This window comes from Geotrypetes seraphini, chromosome 9 (assembly GCF_902459505.1).
Source record: "Geotrypetes seraphini chromosome 9, aGeoSer1.1, whole genome shotgun sequence".
Taxonomy (NCBI): domain Eukaryota; kingdom Metazoa; phylum Chordata; class Amphibia; order Gymnophiona; family Dermophiidae; genus Geotrypetes; species Geotrypetes seraphini.
In genome coordinates this window covers 162,854,730-162,871,999 of record NC_047092.1, presented here as the reverse complement: position 1 = coordinate 162,871,999, position 17,270 = coordinate 162,854,730, and the positions used below count along the sequence as shown (strand labels likewise).

Here is a 17,270-nt window from a genome sequence, read left to right as displayed (position 1 = left end):
ATACAGAACTTTCACAAAAAAATGGTAAGACAGCTGCAATTAGCCCAAAGTACTGCACTGCTCCGACGCTCATAGGAACTCTATGACCGTCGGAGCAGCAGAAAGTATTCAGCGTGCCGGCCGGTGCTAAAAACCTCTTACACGGTTTTGTAAAAAAAAGGGATGGTGGAGGTAAATGCGATAGCCTATAAGCCATTTTTGTAGTTTCTGACTGAGGGAATATGTCCTATCCAGCAGTTATTTTTTCATGGTCAAAAAGGCTGGATTCTCCTAGATGTCTGTATATCCACCCAAAAGTGTAAGAAGCAGCTTTTGGATATGTGCCAGATAGCCGTAATCCTGGGTACAGACATCTGTATTCCATTTTCCTTGTAAATGTTTACTCCCTCCCCCCCCCCACACCTTTTACAAAAGCGCAGATGAGGTTTTTAACACTGGCCGGCACACTGAATGCTCTGCGTCAGAGCAGCGCAGAGCATTCAGTGCGCCAGCTGGCAATAAAAACTTCTTCTGCACTTTTGTAACAAAGGGGAGGGGGGGTAATTTGGTTGTTTTATTTTTATTTTTTTAAAATTGTCAAAATTGAGTTTCATTTTTAGGTTCTAAATATACGTATGTCAGTTTATAGTCACAAGACTAGTAGGTTTTACATTGTTGGTCTACCTTTAGATGTACAGAACAGTAAATAGGGCTTGGTCAGTCCCTTTGGAGAATTCTTGTTTTACATTTTGCTTATGATTTTGCTATTTGGTTTCTAATTTTTCTTTTATGTACTGTGATTGTACCCCGGTTGCTTTGATTTATGTAACACTGTTTTTTGGAACGCAAAGACAAATAATGGAATGGTGCAAAACAAACTTCACTAATAAATTCTTTTCTGCCAATTTTAATGATGTTCCAACTAACCGCTCACTGCTGCTGTCGCTGCCGCTGATCCTCCTCTTCGGGGCAGCCTGCGATCGTGGCCGGCTTTGGCGGGCCTCGCGGGCCGCTTTCCGGCCTTGGTGGCACGTTCCCTCTGACGCACGGGATCGCGTCAGGGGGGAGCGTGCTTCCGGGTTGGGGAGTGGCCTGCGAAGTTCGCTGGAGCCGGCCACCATGATTGCGGCCTGCTTTGAAGAGGAGCAGGCCCGGTAAGCAGGGGGATTAATTCAGGGGGCCATGGAGAGATAGGGAGAGGGAAAGGGGGCTGCTTTGGGGGAGGGGTGTGCTGGGGGGAGACAGAAGGGGCCATGGAGAGATAGGGAGAGGGAAAGGGGGCTGCTTTGGGTGGGAGGTGTGTGCTGGGGACAGACAGTTTTGCTCTGGGGGCAGACAGAAGGGGCCATGGAGAGACAGGGAGAAGGAAAGGGGGCTACTTTGGGGGAGGGGTGTGCTGGGGGGAGACAGAAGGAGCCATGGAGAGATAGTGAGAGGGAAAGGGGGCTGCTTTGGGTGGGAGGTGTGTGCTGAAGGCAGACAGCTTTGCTCGGGGGGGGGGGGGGGAGACAGAAGGACACAGACAGCACCCAAGGAGAGAGAGAGAAAGAAACACAGACAGACAGACACTCTATTCTAGCACCCATTAATGTAACGGGCTTAAAGACTAGTTACATTATATTTTACTTTCATCCGGAATATACACAGTTAATTGGATAATTTCATAAAAAAATATGTTTTTGTAAATGTACTAGGTACAGGATATGTGTGCGAAGATGTTTATACCATGTTTTAGTACTGTATTTTCAAAAAGCCTGACTACGTTATTGACTAGGCCATTGTATGCTAATTGCCATAGAATGATGTCAGGGAGAGTATAAATGTTTAGAGTCCATTGCTAAGGGTGGGAGAAAGGTACAGGAGATTTTCTCCCCTGGATACAAAAGAATGCTATTAGTTTTACTTTTACATTTTTTAAACAAACTTGAATATTCTGCTCATTATAGCATACAGCGTTTTGTGACCAATTTATTTTAACCACCACCAGGAAGGAAAGTCTTCTCTTCTTCATAACAGAAGAATTTTCATCCTGTGGAGCGTCTCCTGATCCTGTATCCAGATAAATAGCAGCCCCCTGGATAAACCTGAAATAATATTCAACACCCATGTAGTAAATGTATCAAGCTTACATAGTCTGAAAGCAGGGCAGGATTAATTTTTTGGGCCCCTTAGCCCTGCCCATGCCCCACTCCCCCATTTATTTACATGTTTTCTTATTTACTTCTTTATTTTCACTTGTATTTCTTTTTTTATAAAATTCAAAACAAACAACAAAGATTACCATACCAGTGTCAGTGTTAGTTCTATGCAAGCCCCAAACATCTCTGAACAAATCCCCCCTTCCTTCCCTTCCCACCTACTTGCCCAGGACTTTAACTCTGAACCCTTTCCATATGTATATAAAAGTGTTCAAATGCTTTGTAAAGCAGTAATACTATTCAAAACATAAGCCTATATTAATAACCAAATCTGCAACTCCTCTGGTACGTTCCACTTCATGTATGCTAATTTGAAACAAAACAACAAGGCAAGTGGTCCACCAAAGAATCCAACGTAGAACAAAAGAAGATCGGCAGACAATAAGGAGATTCAAATCAGGTTTATTCAAGGTGCTCCCAGGAACCAAGCTTGATGCATTTCACCAAACAAGGCTGGTCAATGCTAACAGAAAACCATTTCTTTCATACACACAGGACACAGACCCACGCTCACCCAGTATGGAATGAGTAATCACAAACTAACATCCTCCCCCCTTTTTACAAAAGCACTGAAAAGGTTTTTAGCACTGACTGGCGGGCTGAAAGTTCTGTGCTGTTCTGACGATCATAGGAATTCTATGACCATCGAAGCAGTGCACAGCGTTCAGCATGCTGGCTTGTGCTACAAACTGAAGGAACAGTACAGTTTAGGGGGTGAAGAGACAGTGGTGCGCATCCCCCAATACCGAACAAAATATAAAGATAGCAGATGTAAATGTGAAAAGAGATATAACAAATCACTTTACAAATTAATAAAAATAAGGAGAATTTGGTCTCTGAAAGTTAGTCAAAAATATATTAAAATTAGTCCAATAAAACGATCACCGTATTTCCATTTTTTATTTATAAACATTTATCAACACAGCTACAATACTACTTTATCCTATAGCAAAGGAATTAAAAAATAGAAATTTTTTTCTACCTTTGTCGTCTTGATTTTCATATCAACTGAATTATGTGTTTGGGTATTCCCATTTGCACTAGAATTCTCCATAGTTTATTGTAATCCACACAGTCAAAAGCTTTACTGTAGTCAATGAAGCAAAGGTATAGGGGGCTTTGGTATTCTTTGCTCTTCTCCAATATTCATCTAACATTGGACTAGGACTCGAGCACTAGTTGATGGCACCTAATAACCTTTGTCTCCCAGTTTCTGCTTTCCTCATCTTGTCATTTTCTTCCTTCCATCCACTGTCTGCCTCTTCCAGAAACGGTCTGCCAACCCCCTTCCATCTTTCCATTTCTCCTCCTGCTCTCCCCCTGCCCCCTTGGTCTGCATCCATCTTCATGGTCTGGTATCTCTCTCCTTCCTTCCCCTTTCTCTTCTCATTTCTTCCACTCAGATCTGATATTTCTGTCTCCTTCCCCCTTTCACCCATGCTCTGGTTTCTCTCTTCTCTGTTTTCTGCTTCAGTCTAAATTAAATTCTCTTACTATTCAGTCCTCAGTTTCCCTCTTTTTACTGTCTACCCACAGTTTGCCACCCCTTTCCTTCACCCCTCCACTATCTCACTAACTCTCTTCTTTCCCCCATCCAGCATATGCCCTTTTTCTTTATCCCTTCCTTCCATCCAGTATGTGTTCTCTTTCTCCACTTCCATTCAGCATCTGCTCTCCCCTCTCAAATGACATCCGTCTGCCCTCTTCTCTCTCTCCCTTCTCCCCACTTCCATCATCTGCCCCTTCTCTCCCTCCACCCCTATTCCATTGTGTTATTCTGCCCCCTAACCTCCCCACCTCTGCTGCTGATTTCCCACATGCTCCTGACGCTGACGGTAAAGTTCTCCCCACTTCCATCATCTGCCCTGCCCCCTTCTCTCCACTTCCATCATCTGCCTGACTGCCCCCTTCTCTCTCTCTCTCTCTCAATCTGAGCCTCTACTCCAAGTCCATCTCCCTCCCTTCCCCTCACCTTCGCGTGGGTCACCACTTACTCATATTCTTTCAGATTATTTTTTTCAAACAGCGACGACAGGCCTCGGCATAGACAGCAAGATTGGGCTCCCCGCCGGCGTAGGCTGCAATATTGGCAACTGCAAGCGGTGCTTAGCCCAAAGCTTCCCTCTGATGCGAACTGCCCAGGTGGAAACAGGAAGCTGCGTCAGAGGGGAAACTTTGGGCTGAGCACTATTTGCAGTTGCTGATCTTGATGTCTATGCCGGCGGGGGGCCAGATCTTGCTATCTATGACCTTGGGAGGGAAGGGGGGGATCTTGCTATCATCTATCCGTCCCTCTGTTGCTGTTTGAAAAAAAATTAGAAAGATGACAGTGAGTGTTCTGTTTTCCCTCATTCAGCGGGCCCCCCTCACAATTTCAGGCCCTAGGCATGTGCCTACTGGGCATATCCTTTAATCCGGCCCTGTCTGAAAGAGGTTAACACCCTTGATAAATTTCCCATGGCTCATTCAACAGAGGATTGGGGCACCACTCCAAACCCAATGTGTCTACTCCTGAACCTGAGATCAGTGCCCTTTCCCTAGCTTAACAGCAGCAAATTCTGAAACATACATTTAAAAAAGCACCATGAAAACAATCATTGCAAGCACTTTAGAGATTGATGAACACCATCAGTAATACCTCATGCATTTGTGTAATTCTGCCAGTATAATAAAGAATTCGTTCAGTTAATGTTGTTTTTCCAGAGTCAATATGAGCCGAGATTCCAATATTCCGAATCTTTTCATTTGGTATAATTTCTGAAGAGCACTGTCTACAGCTCCTCAGCAGAACCTGAAATATAAGAAAGACATTAAATATAAGTCCCATTTACACGAATGAATACAGACAGAAAGGCTCTCTGAACTAAATTAATTAAGGCTGAGAACTACAACACTGAGTGGTCTTGGTTCGAGTTCCCAAAATGGAAATAGATTTAGAAAACTCAAAACTAGTCAAAAATTAAAATTCTTACTTTTTTTTTCTAGCTTTATTTGCTGTTGCTGCTTTTATTTTGTGTTATATCATAATTTTTGGCTTTCTTTTTTTTAATTTTTTGCTTTTCTACATGGGCAAACTGGATGGGCCATTTGGCCTTTATCTGCCATCAGATGTTGATTAGGGTATCCCTATTGCGGGATCTCTTAGAAGTAGGGATATCCTGGATTCTCTACAAGGAGAATTGTTCCAGTAGTTGGTAATGGAACTCACACAGGATGGAGCCATACTGGACTTAGTGCTCACAAACAGGGAAAGTGTTTCTGACGTTATAGTAGGTGAGCATTTGACATCCAGTGATTACCGCATGGTGTGGCTTAATATTAAGACAGGGGTAGAAAGGGCTCATTCGAAAATGAAGGTTCTAAACTTTAGATGGTGATTTATATCAAGGAATTGTTGTCTGGAATGGATGAGAACATCTGGAAGAAGTAGAAGAGCAGTGGGCAAAACTCAAATGAACTATTAAAAGGGCAACAAACCATTTTGTAAGTAAAAGTAAGAGGAAAAGAACAGAATAGCCTTACTGGGTCAGACAAATGGTCTGTCTAGCCCAGTATCCTGTCTTCACAGAGACCAATCCAGGTCACAAGTACCTGGCAAAAACTCAAATAGTAGCAACATACCAAAGAAGGCCAATTTGTATCTTAAAAGTAGCTGAAAAGGTAAGGAAAAAAAGACTAACTTTTATAAACTACAAAAGATCATAGAAAGAAAAAGACAAGCAAAAATATCTGGAAAAGTTAAGAGAGGTTGGTCGACTATGAAAGCAAAGATGCAAATGGAAGAAAGAACTGAAGATTATAAGAAAAGAAAGCAAAAAATATCTGGAAAAGTTAAGAGAGGTTGGTTGACTATGAAAGCAAAGATGCAAATGGAAGAAAGAACTGAAGATTATAAGAAAAGAAAGCATTACTAATTACTTTAACACTGAAGGTTAAGTAATTGAGGAACCTGTTTAGCTTTAAAAAAAAAGCAAAACCCTATTTTATTCATGCATAACATACAATACCTAGAACCCATATTTTCTTTAGTTTATCAGAACTCCATATCAAAAGGCATTGCATTTGAACTCATATGTCAGCTAATAAATCTAAGATAGTGATTTCCAGAATCAGTCAGGTTTTCAAGATATCCACAATGAATATTCATAAAATTAGTTTGTATACACTGCCTCCTTGGTATGCAAATCTATCTCATGCATATTCATTATAGATATCCTGTAAAGCTGATTGGCTGAGGTTCCTCCTGTACAGGCTTGAGAATCACTGGCCTAAGGAATGAATGTTCTGAGTGCCATTAACTCCAACATAAAGTGTACCCAGAGAAGTCATCAGGACAACATAAGAGGAAGTAATGTCAATGCAATGCAACCTTGGTTTAAGTACTTTGAGCTTATAGAGGGACATAATCAAAAGAAATGTCTAAGTCCGTTTTGGGCCTAGGGCGCTAATCGCCCAAAGTCAGCAGCGTCTAAAGTCCATTCTCGAAAAAATACGTCAATTTTTTCCCCCAAAAAATCATCTACTTCTACATCCAGCTGTTTTATCGCCAGACTGCTAGTATGTCTATCTTTATACTAGATTCTCATCCAAAAAATCATCCAAGTTCCAAACGCCTAGAACAAGACCTTTTGTATGTGGGATGGGCCAGCAAAGTGATGGACTGGCCACCCAGAACATGAAAGAGTAGTGTGGCACCTTACAGGGCACTGTTGTGAATTCACAAAAAGGGTGCCTCAAACATCTCACCACAATTCCCTTGCAGGTCATGGTGAGCCCCCCAAAAACCACTATACCCACCTGTCTACCACCCCAATAGCCCTTAATGTCTGCAGGTGGCACCTATATGGCAGTACAGTAGGGTTTGGGGAGTTTTTGGTGGACTCACATTTTTCACCATGAATGCAGTGGTTAGAGTGATTTATGGGTCTGGGTCCTCCTCTCTATGGTTCACTAGCCCCCCCCCCCCCCCGACTACTTGTCACCTTTGTGCAGCTCTACTAGGCTTTCCTATGCCAGATGCTGATGTTCTAGAGCACAGTTCTTCAACCTCCGGTCCGCGGACCGGTATCGGTCCGCAGGAAATTTTTGCCGGTCCGCATAGGACCGGCAAGATTGACTCATTTGAACTTCCTGCCGGTCCGCGCAGGACCGGCAAGATCAGCATCGGAAGCGTGCGCTGGGCCGGAGAGATCTTGGGGAGCCTCCGACAGTGGCTTTCTCCCCTCTCTGCAGCTCTCCTTTACTTCCCAGCGCAGCGATTCACGAAGGCAGCCTCGGGGCTTTTGCTGAGTCGCGGCTGCCTCTGATGATGCAACTTCCTCTTTCCTCAGAGGCGGCGCGACACAACAAAGGACCCGAGGCTGCCTTCGTGAATCGCTGCGCTGGGAAGTAAGAAGAGCTGCTGGGAGGGGAGAAAACCACTATCAGTCTGGGAAGCTGCTGGGCAGGGGAAAAAAGGGACAGCTGCTACTGGAAAGGGAGAAGGAGAGATGCTTCTGGGAGGGGAGGAGGGAAAGGAATCTGGGAAGCTGCTGGGCCAGGAAAAAAAAAGGGACAGCTGCTACTGGAGAGGGAGAAGGAGAAGGAGAGATGCATCTGGGAGGGGAGGAGGGAAAGGAATCTGGGAAGCTGCTGGGCAAGGAAAAAAAGGACAGCTGCTACTGGATAGGGAGAAGGAGAGATGCTTCTGGGAGGGGAGGAGGGAAAGGAATCTGGGAAGCTGCTGGGCTAGGAAAAAAAGGGACAGCTGCTACTGGAGAGGGAGAAGGAGACGGAGAGATGCTTCTGGGAGGGGAGGAGGGAAAGGAATCTGGGAAGCTGCTGGGCAAGATAAAAAAAGGGACAGCTGCTACTGGAGAGGGAGAAGAAGGAGAGATGCTTCTGGGAAGGGAGGAGGGAAAGGAATCTGGGAAGCTGCTGGGCTAGGAAAAAAAGGGACAGCTGCTACTGGAGAGGGAGAAGGAGACGGAGAGATGCTTCTGGGAGGGGAGGAGGGAAAGGAATCTGGGAAGCTGCTGGGCAAGATAAAAAAAGGGGACAGCTGCTACTGGAGAGGGAGAAGGAGAGATGCTTCTGGGAGGGGAGGAGGGAAAGGAATCTGGGAAGCTGCTGGGCAAGGAAAAAAAAGGGACAGCTGCTACTGGAGAGGGAGACGGAGAGATGCTGCTGGGAGGGGAGGAAGGGAAGAGATTTACTGCTGGACAGGAGGAGGAGGGAAGGGAGAATGAAAAAAGGAAGGAAACAGCTGGCAGAGAGATTAGAGGAGGGGAAGGGGAGACACAGGCATGAGAAAGTAGAGAGATTGATGATAGGAAGGGGTCAGCAGAAAAATAAGCAGAGGGACAACGATGATAGATCTGGTGTAGGAGAGATAAAAATGAAGAGAGCAGTGAAGCTGGAATGAATCATGTAAATAGGAGAGAGGGGCACAAGCTGGATGGAAAGGGGAGAGGGACATAGAAAGAAGACAGATACCATATGGAAGGGGGAGAGGACAGATAGTGGATGGAAGGGGCAGATGCTGGATTGAAGAGACAGAGAGGGCATACGCTGGAAGGAAGAGAGTGAAAAAAAGATTGAAAGCAGAAACCAGAGACGACAAAAGGTAGAAAAAAATAATTTTATTTCTATTTTGTGATTAGAATATATCAGATTTGAAATATATATCCTGCTAGAGCTGGTGTTAGACATAACTGGGGACTGCAAACCCAGGCAGTGCTTCTTTAGCTTTCAGCTGGCTTAGGGCGCTCTCTGACCAGGGGGCAGTTGCCCTAGTTGCACTCCCCTAAAACTATTCCTGTCATGTGTTACTTCAGTATTCTGTTAGCATGATATTTCTGTGTAGCATTCTGTAATAATTTGGCTTGTTCAGTTTTCTTGATAGTAGAGGGGATATATGTGAAGGGGAGGGGAGACAGGGGTTTTGTTGATCCTTGCTCTGAATTATTTGTATTTATAAAATGACAATTCTACAGAATATTGTTTCTTTTTATACTTTAATAAAATACATTCAATATAAAATCATAACTGAGGCTTGTGTGGATGGGATCAGATGATTTGTGGGGACCGAGCTCGCGGAGATGGGGCGGAAACGGGATTTTTAAATTTTAGTCCTAGTAGTTTGCCGGTCCACAAAATAATTATTTTTTTTCTGCCGGTCCACGGGTGTAAAAAGGTTGAAGAACACTGTTCTAGAGGAAGGTATGTACATTTTTATTCCGATTTTTATGGTGGTATGGGGGGGGAGTATGTGGGGGTCTGAACTTTGTGTATGTAGTGGTTATCTGGTCACTTTGGATATCTTCTGGGCACTTAGACCTGTTTTTAGATCGCCTAAGTCACAACGTATAAGTTCTGTCCAGGCAGCCTCATCAAACTTTCGATTATCCCTGCAGTACAACTAAGTCTAGGTTGTCCCACATCCCATCCTAACCACTCCTTCAAAAATGCCCCTTTCAGCTCTGGGCTCACAGTGGGATTCATAGTTTATTTATATTCCGCCTTTAAACAAGGCAGATTACAACCAAACATACACAATTAAAAAATAACAAAACAAAAACAAACATGTCAAAGATCATCAGTATTGCAATTTATATAAAAGGTATCAACCATCATACTTCATCTTACAAAACAGATGATGCTGTAACAATTTTTTAAAATTAGAAACTTAAGTACGACTCATACTTAAGAACATGGTCATGGTTTCATTTGATTTCACTGAGCAGTATTTCCAGTGGTATAGACTCCTACACTTCTCCTGCAGCAGATTCAGGAATGATGCACGGCCACATTAAGAACAGTGTGTGGTTGTGCATGCTGTAACTTAGAGGGAACACTGGTAGGGACAGTTGGTCCTTTTGTCAGCTGGAAGCAGAGGTAAGCAAGAATCTTAAAATCTATAAGTTCTGCGTTACATACAAATCTGACTTAAGAACAGCTTTAAAAACGTAACTTGTTCTTAACCCAGGGACTGCTTGTATTTACAAATTAAGCACCCTGAATTCCAATCAATTTTTGAGATTGTAGGTATGTTAAATGCAAGTACATCCAACCCGTAAGGTAGTACAAGAATTAAAATTCTCAGCTGAATGGCCCCACTTCAGAGAGAGAGAGGATGTCGTGCTTTATATAGGACAATTTTGGTTTTAATGCAATTATCACATTATTGGCTGCCAATTCAATCATGGATTGAATACAAAATTTTGACAATTGTTCATCAGGTGATCTATGGGGAAGACGCCTTTGTACCTAAAACAGCTTCTGAAACAATGGACTCCTTTTACTAAGGTGCGCTAGGGCTTTAAAGCGCACGCTACATTGCCGTGCGCACTAGATCTTAACGCCAGCATTGAGCTGGCGTTAGTTCTAGAAGCATAGTGCGCGGTAATTTCCTGCGTGCGCTAAAAATGCTAGCGCACTTTAGTAAAAGGAGCCCAATATATTCTTTCTAGGAATTTGAGCTCACAATCCGCAATGAGGTTATTGCTTGATGTATTAGGTGAAAGACATTATAAAAAACTCAACAGCTCTCCTGTTGTAAGTCCACATTTGTGGAATACATTGCTAGGGTTTTTAAGATTATGTAGAAAGTCTCATTTAAGAAACAGTTGAAAACTTACCTGTTTATTAAAGCATTTTATTAGTTTTGAATAGAAATGTATTTTACAGTTCATATAATATGCTATTTTTTTTTTTAAGTTCAATAAATTTTTATTGAGTATTTTGAAAAATACAAGGAGCAATTCAAATACATAAGAATAAGATAACGTTTTGTATATATATGATCTATAAATATAAAATTAATTATAAAGGACCATAGTATTAAGAAAAGCTCAGAGTAATGGAGTTGTTTGTGAAGACTGTATGAGAAAAAGATGAAAGAAGACAGAGTAAAAATAAAAAGAGAAAGGAAAGAAAGAGGAAAGGTGGAGAAAAGGAAGGGAAGACAGGAGTGTCTGCAAAGCAGAGCGTACATATGAATCTAAAAATGACCAGGGTGATTTCTTGCTTTTTAAATTCATGGAGATTCGGAGTGTGATTTTACTCTCATATGCATATGATTCAAGTCTGTGATACATACATAGTGAGTTCCACCAAAACGTATAATCTAATAACAAAAATGATTTCCAATTTTTCAGAATGTGCATGAGAGCAGTCACAATCATGGTATCAATGAGTTTAGGAGGACATTTTGATTGCGCGAAGCAGGGATATTGAGATCGAAGGATTATAATGTCCATAGAAATTTCTTCTGAGCAGTTAGTGATAGATTGTATGGTATTCCAAATTTGGGTCCAAAAAGAGCGGACTAAAGTACAATGAAAAAACATATGATCAAGAGTTCCCTCCTCTTTCAAGCAGTTCCAGCAAATAGAGTCAAGTTTTAAGTTGGCTTTCCACATGCGAAATGGGGTCCATATTGCATTCCACATAATAAAGAACATTGATTGTGAAACTCTAGAACAGGGGTGTCAAAGTCGGTCCTCGAGGGCCGTAATCCAGTCGGGTTTTCAGGATTTCCCCAATGAATATGCATTGAAAGCAGTGCATGCACATAGATCTCATGCATATTCATTGGGGAAATCCTAAAAACCCGACTGGATTCCGGCCCTCGAGGACCGACTTTGACACCTGTGCTTTAGAAGATAGAAGTGGGCTGTTTGTTGAAGACCAAAAGAGTTCCCAATCAATGTCAGATAGCGGAATGGTGAGTATATTATCCCAGTGTTTCATAGATTGATATGAAAAAGTGAATAAATGATCTCTCAGAATATTATAGAAAAAAGATATAGCTTTTCCTTTTGATAGAGACCATAAAGACCAATGGTAGATAGTGTTTTTGGAAGACATGAAGTCATACCATATATGCACAGAAGACAGCACTTCAATAAGTGAGATCCACTGTGAATAGGCAGAGGAAGGCAACAGGTATGTGGAGCAGAGTATATCAAAAGGAATTGACGTAGTGAGAGTAGACAATTGATGAGCAAACCATATACCTGCTCGCTGCCACCGTTTCCATGAAAGGGATTTGCCATGGTTTTGGATTTTGGGATTATTCCAAAGAGACATGAGTGGGCTTACACTAATTGAGATCTCAGCTATATTATCTAAATGATGGAGAGCATGCTGCGTTGAATTCAACAGAGAATACTTTCTCAAATGTCTAGGTATTGATATCGTTAGTAAGCAGGAGATGTGTAGAGGTTTGCATAGAAAACACTCCATTTCAAGCCAAGTAGAAGGGTCTTGAGAAAAGGAGTCATTAAATATGCTATTTTTAATGATTATATTTGGAAGGAATGGATAGGATAAATCTGTTGTACTATGAGTAAGTTTTGAAAATGTTTGGTCTTCCACTGTAACCCGCTTAGGAGCTCAGTGGGGAAGAAATTTTTTAAAAAAATAAATATTCTATTTAAGTCACAATGGGGTACACATATATTCCATTTTTAACCTGCCCATATACAGGGCAAAATTGTGACTGAATTTCATACCTGATGTCCATGGGAAGATCCACTCCGTAAAAAAAAAAAAAGGTACAGATAGTGTAGTATATGATTCCTGCTGCTCCGGTTTCTTTCTACCTATATCTTTTCTTTCTAATGCTCCTCCACTACTGTCCAACTATCCTTCCTCTCTCTCAGGTATCTTGTAATCTTTCGCACCCCCTAAGTTCTTTCATGTTTTCATACCCCTCTGATTTCTCTTTGCTTCTCCTCTCCCAGTGTTGCCAAGTTACACAGTTTTAGAAGCAAACCATCTAAGCTTTGAAGTTCCATCCCAAGGCAGTGTGATATACATAGTCTCTGATTCTATTTATTGAAATCAGTGCTGCAGATTTGAAAATGCATCAGGACATGTTGCCAAAAATCCAGGACTGGCCTGAATTTTGGGCTGAAAAAATGGGAACACGTAAGCCCCTATTTTCAAAAAATCCATTGGCTGCCCCTGGAGGCGCAAATTCTGTTTAAGTTCTCTTGTCTGTGTTATAAATCAATATTTGGTCTGGCCCCCACTTATCTAGTTTCCCAATTTAACCTGGCAAGTTCTATTAGGCCCACACGAAGAATACATCTATTCACCTATCCGACAATAAAGACCTGCCACTACAAAAGATTCCTGGACTGAACCCTTGCCTTCCAGGTAGGCAAATGGAACGATTGGCTGAGTAACATTATCACGCTCTCTTCAACCTACTTCAATTTCAGAAAATTGGTCAAAACAAGTTTGTTCAATTGATTTGTAAACTAAGAAGTTTTATAGCCCTGCTATTCCAACCAGTAACCTTAAGAACTATATAGCTTTCTACTTCTTTCATTGTGTAAGATTGTATTGATGACGCTGAACTGTGACCTCTTTGCTGATTGTCCAGTGCTTCTTGTTGTAAACCGCCTCGAACTTCATGGCTTTGGCGGTATATAAGAATAAAATTATTATTATTAAAGTCTCATTCCTGGAACTGTATAGCTTGGTAGCTCTTTCCTCCTTTCCTTTAGGTGATAGAAAAACTTGAAGATGAATAAGAATCTTCCATTTCTTTTGGCATGGAAATGTATATTGAAAAATTGGAGACAGGAATATTCCCCTTCTCTGACAGAATGGGAAAATGAGATATACTCTCTGCTGTGTATGGAGAGGCTTGATGTGAAATGGGCATCCCACAGAGCCTGGAGGTAATTTCAGTTGATTTGGGAACCCATTTGTTACACAATTCCTCACAGGGCCCATAGTTACTTGTTGAATATGTAGTTTGGGGAGGGGTTGTGGGGTTGGGTGGGATAGGATGGGGTACAATGTGTTGTTGTTTTTTCTGGAACACCTTGAAGAACAAACATGCGTGGTCCTCATTTTGCCTGTTCATACGGTTGCTTGTGTGTTATGTGTATTTGGTTGCATATCTTTAATAAAGAAAAATTATTAAAAAACAAAAATTATATCAAATCTAACTTCCAGGTTTCTCCAAATTTCTTGGTACAAAGTATTATTAGTAGAGTAGTGACACACATCAGAAAAGTGAGGACAAGGCACTGCTTTTTCTACTTGGTACATTTTCTTTGAAACTAGGAGCAGCGATAGGGAGTGTGAACTTACTCCATTCCTCTACTGCTGGCTGATACCAATATGAGAGAGGAAGAGCAGCTAAACATAGGAACTCTTAGTACAGATTTTATCCAGCTCATGTCCTGTATTTTGACGAGAGTATGCTGCTTCTGATCTAAGGAGGGCTGTTTTTTTCGGTGGAGGGGAAAATCAATTATCCACAGGCAGAGTAACCTTAAAGAGATCCCCCTTAACCCCCAGCAAAGCTGAGCAGCATGACAAAAGACAGCTTCAGGGAACCCAATGCCAGCTTTGCCATAACAGTAATTTTTGCCTTAAACCCTAGCATATCTACCGTGATGTGCAAAAGGTCTGGCACCACTTATGAATTTTGCATTCTTTCAACTTTCTGACCTTTTATTTTAGTTTCTTTGTTGATCCAATAGATTTGTAATGTAATTTATTTCTTATATACCGCTACATCCGTTAGGTTCTAAGCGGTTTACAGAAAATATACATTAAGATTAGAAATAAGAAAGGTACTTGAAAAATTCCCTTACTGTCCCGAAGGCTCACAATCTAACTAAAGTACCTGGAGGGTAATAGAGAAGTGAAAAGTAGAGTTAGAGGAAAAATAAAAATAAAATAAACATTTTAACAAGACAGCATTGATCTAAATACTTTGGAAGGTAGAAGAGAGGAGAGAAAGGAATAGAAGCAGAAGGGGGAGTCATTGAACAGTAGAATTCTGGAGAAATTTAAATGATAGAAATAGAACAAAACAAAGACAAAAGGCAAAACAATAGATAAGATTAAAGATAAATCATAAGCTGGAAAGGAAAATAAAATAAAACTTTGTCTTCAATCCACGGTTTCAGCGTCAGTGATGAAGTGGAGCAAGTAAGTTTAGGAGGAGCGATTGACGTTTCCAGAAAGGGCTTCTTCAGGGAAGAGACTTGTCAGACAGTCCCAGGATGCCTATGTCTCCTCCCCTGCGATGTTCTCCCATCCATGCATTCCCTCCCAGACACACTGCCCGTGCCCCAGCCGCTCCAAGGAGGCTGCCCCAGATGAGGCCCATGTGTACCACATTATAAGGGATACATTTGGCTATTGCTGTAGAATTAACTTTTTAATATCATAATAATTCTTATGCAATCCGCCTTGAACCGCAAGGTAATGGCGGAATAGAAATCACTAATGTAATGTAAGATCACTTTTTTCTAATTTTAGAATTTCATTCATACTGGAATACAGCTACTATAACTGGATTGGGACTGTCTAATCAGCACGTGTTATTTCTGATCAGTCAAGAGGCTGCTTTCGTCAATCACAGTCTAGACATCTAGATAACAGGGCAGTCACAAAGAAGAACAGTCTCTGCTTGAAAGAGCTTACAATCTAAACAAACAAGACAGACAAACAGGATGTCATGGATACAGTTAAGGGGAACGGTTAATCAGCTGGCTGGTTTGGAGGGCAGAGGGGTAGGGTTAAGGATTGAAGGATATATCAAAAAGGTGGGTTTTCAGTCTGCTTTTAAACAAGGTAAGGGAAGGGGCTTGGTGGACAAACTCAGGTAATTTATTCCAGGCACAGGGGCAGCTAGATGAAAGGAACGAAGTCTGGAATTGGCAGTGGAGGAGAAGGGTAAAGCTAAGAGTGGCTTATCTGAGGAACAGAGTTCTCTGGGAGGTGTGTAAGGAGAAGAAAGGAGAGATATTGAGGAACAGCAGCATGAACACACTTGTAGGTCAGCAATAGGAGCTTGAACTATATGCGTTGGCGGATAGGGAGCTAGTGAAGTGATTTAAGGAGAGGGGTTACATGAGTGTAGCGAGGTTGGTAGAAGATGAGTCATGCAGCAGAGTTTTGCACAGATTGCAAAGGGGAGAGGCGACACTGCGGGAGACCAGTTAGAAGTAGATTGCAGCAATATAAGCATGAGGTTTGGGTAGTGTGCTCAGAAAGGAAGGGGCAAATTTGGTGATATTGAAGCAATAGAAGCGACAAGTCTTAGCAGTTTGTTGGGTATGTGTAGAAAATGAGAGGTTGAATCGAAGATGACTCCAAGGTTGCGAGCAGAGGAGACTGGATCAATGACACTATTATTTACTGAGATGGAGAAAGGAGGAGCAGAGGGTTTAGGAGGAAAGAGGAGCAACTCAGTCTTGGACATATTTAGTTTCAGATAACAGCAGGACATCCAGGCAGCAAAGTCAGCCAAACAGGCAGAGACTTTTTTTTGGACTTTAGGTGAAATTCCGGGTATAGAGAGGTAGATCTAGGAGTCATCAGCATATAGGTGATACTGGAGGCCATGGGAGGAGACCATGGCACCAAGGGAAGAGGTGTAGAGAGAGAAGAGGTCCTAAGACAGAACCTTGGGGTACGCCAACTAGCGGGATAGCAGCAGAAGAAGACCCACCAACACATACACTAAAGGTGCATTGGAAGAGGTAGGAGGCAAACCAGGAGAGGATAAGATTCAGGGAATCAAAAGGACAGTGTATCAAGGAGTAAGCTGTGATTAACAATATCAAAGGCAGCAGACAGATCAAGAGAAGAGTGAGGATCGAGTAAAAAGGCTCTTAGATCTGGCCGTGAACAAGTCACTGCAGACTTTAGTGAGGGCAGTTTCTGTGGAGTGTTGGGGGCACGAAAGCCAGACTGTAGAGGATTGTAGAAGCATTAAAAGGACTAAAAGGGGACCAAGGAAATGAGTGAAGGGCACCCCAGCCACAATACATCCTCCCCCCACCTTGATAACAAAAGCGTAAAAAAGGCTGACCGTTTTAGCGACATTTATTCACATCGCCTTACGTTTCGTTATTGCTAAACGACACACTCAGAACCGGTGCGGGAGAGGCGCCGGCTTCCCTGCGCTTTTACCTGAGGAAAGCGGCCTGGCGACAGCGAAACCCCGGCTCGAAGCAACTGCAGAGACATGGCTACAGAACGGAACCGGAGGTCAGGGTCAGACTCTCGCTATCATGCCGCTTTGCCCCGCTTCCGGAAAGGGAGGGCGCGATAGCCAGCCCTCCGCGGATA

The 17,270-nt window shown here is 42.3% G+C and overlaps 1 protein-coding gene across 1 annotated transcript in view; it reads right to left on the bottom strand.

Moving 5' to 3' along the window:
* Positions 1–17,270, bottom strand: part of GFM1 (G elongation factor mitochondrial 1) — a 98,342-nt gene extending 81,072 nt beyond the window's left edge. Inside the window, exons 1-2 of the mRNA XM_033959486.1 lie at positions 17,112–17,270; positions 4,816–4,968 (exon numbers count right to left, since the gene is read on the bottom strand). Of these exons, the coding sequence (XP_033815377.1) occupies positions 4,816–4,968; positions 17,112–17,168 (210 nt within the window). The 5' untranslated portion in view covers positions 17,169–17,270. The remainder of the gene's footprint in view (positions 1–4,815; positions 4,969–17,111) is intronic.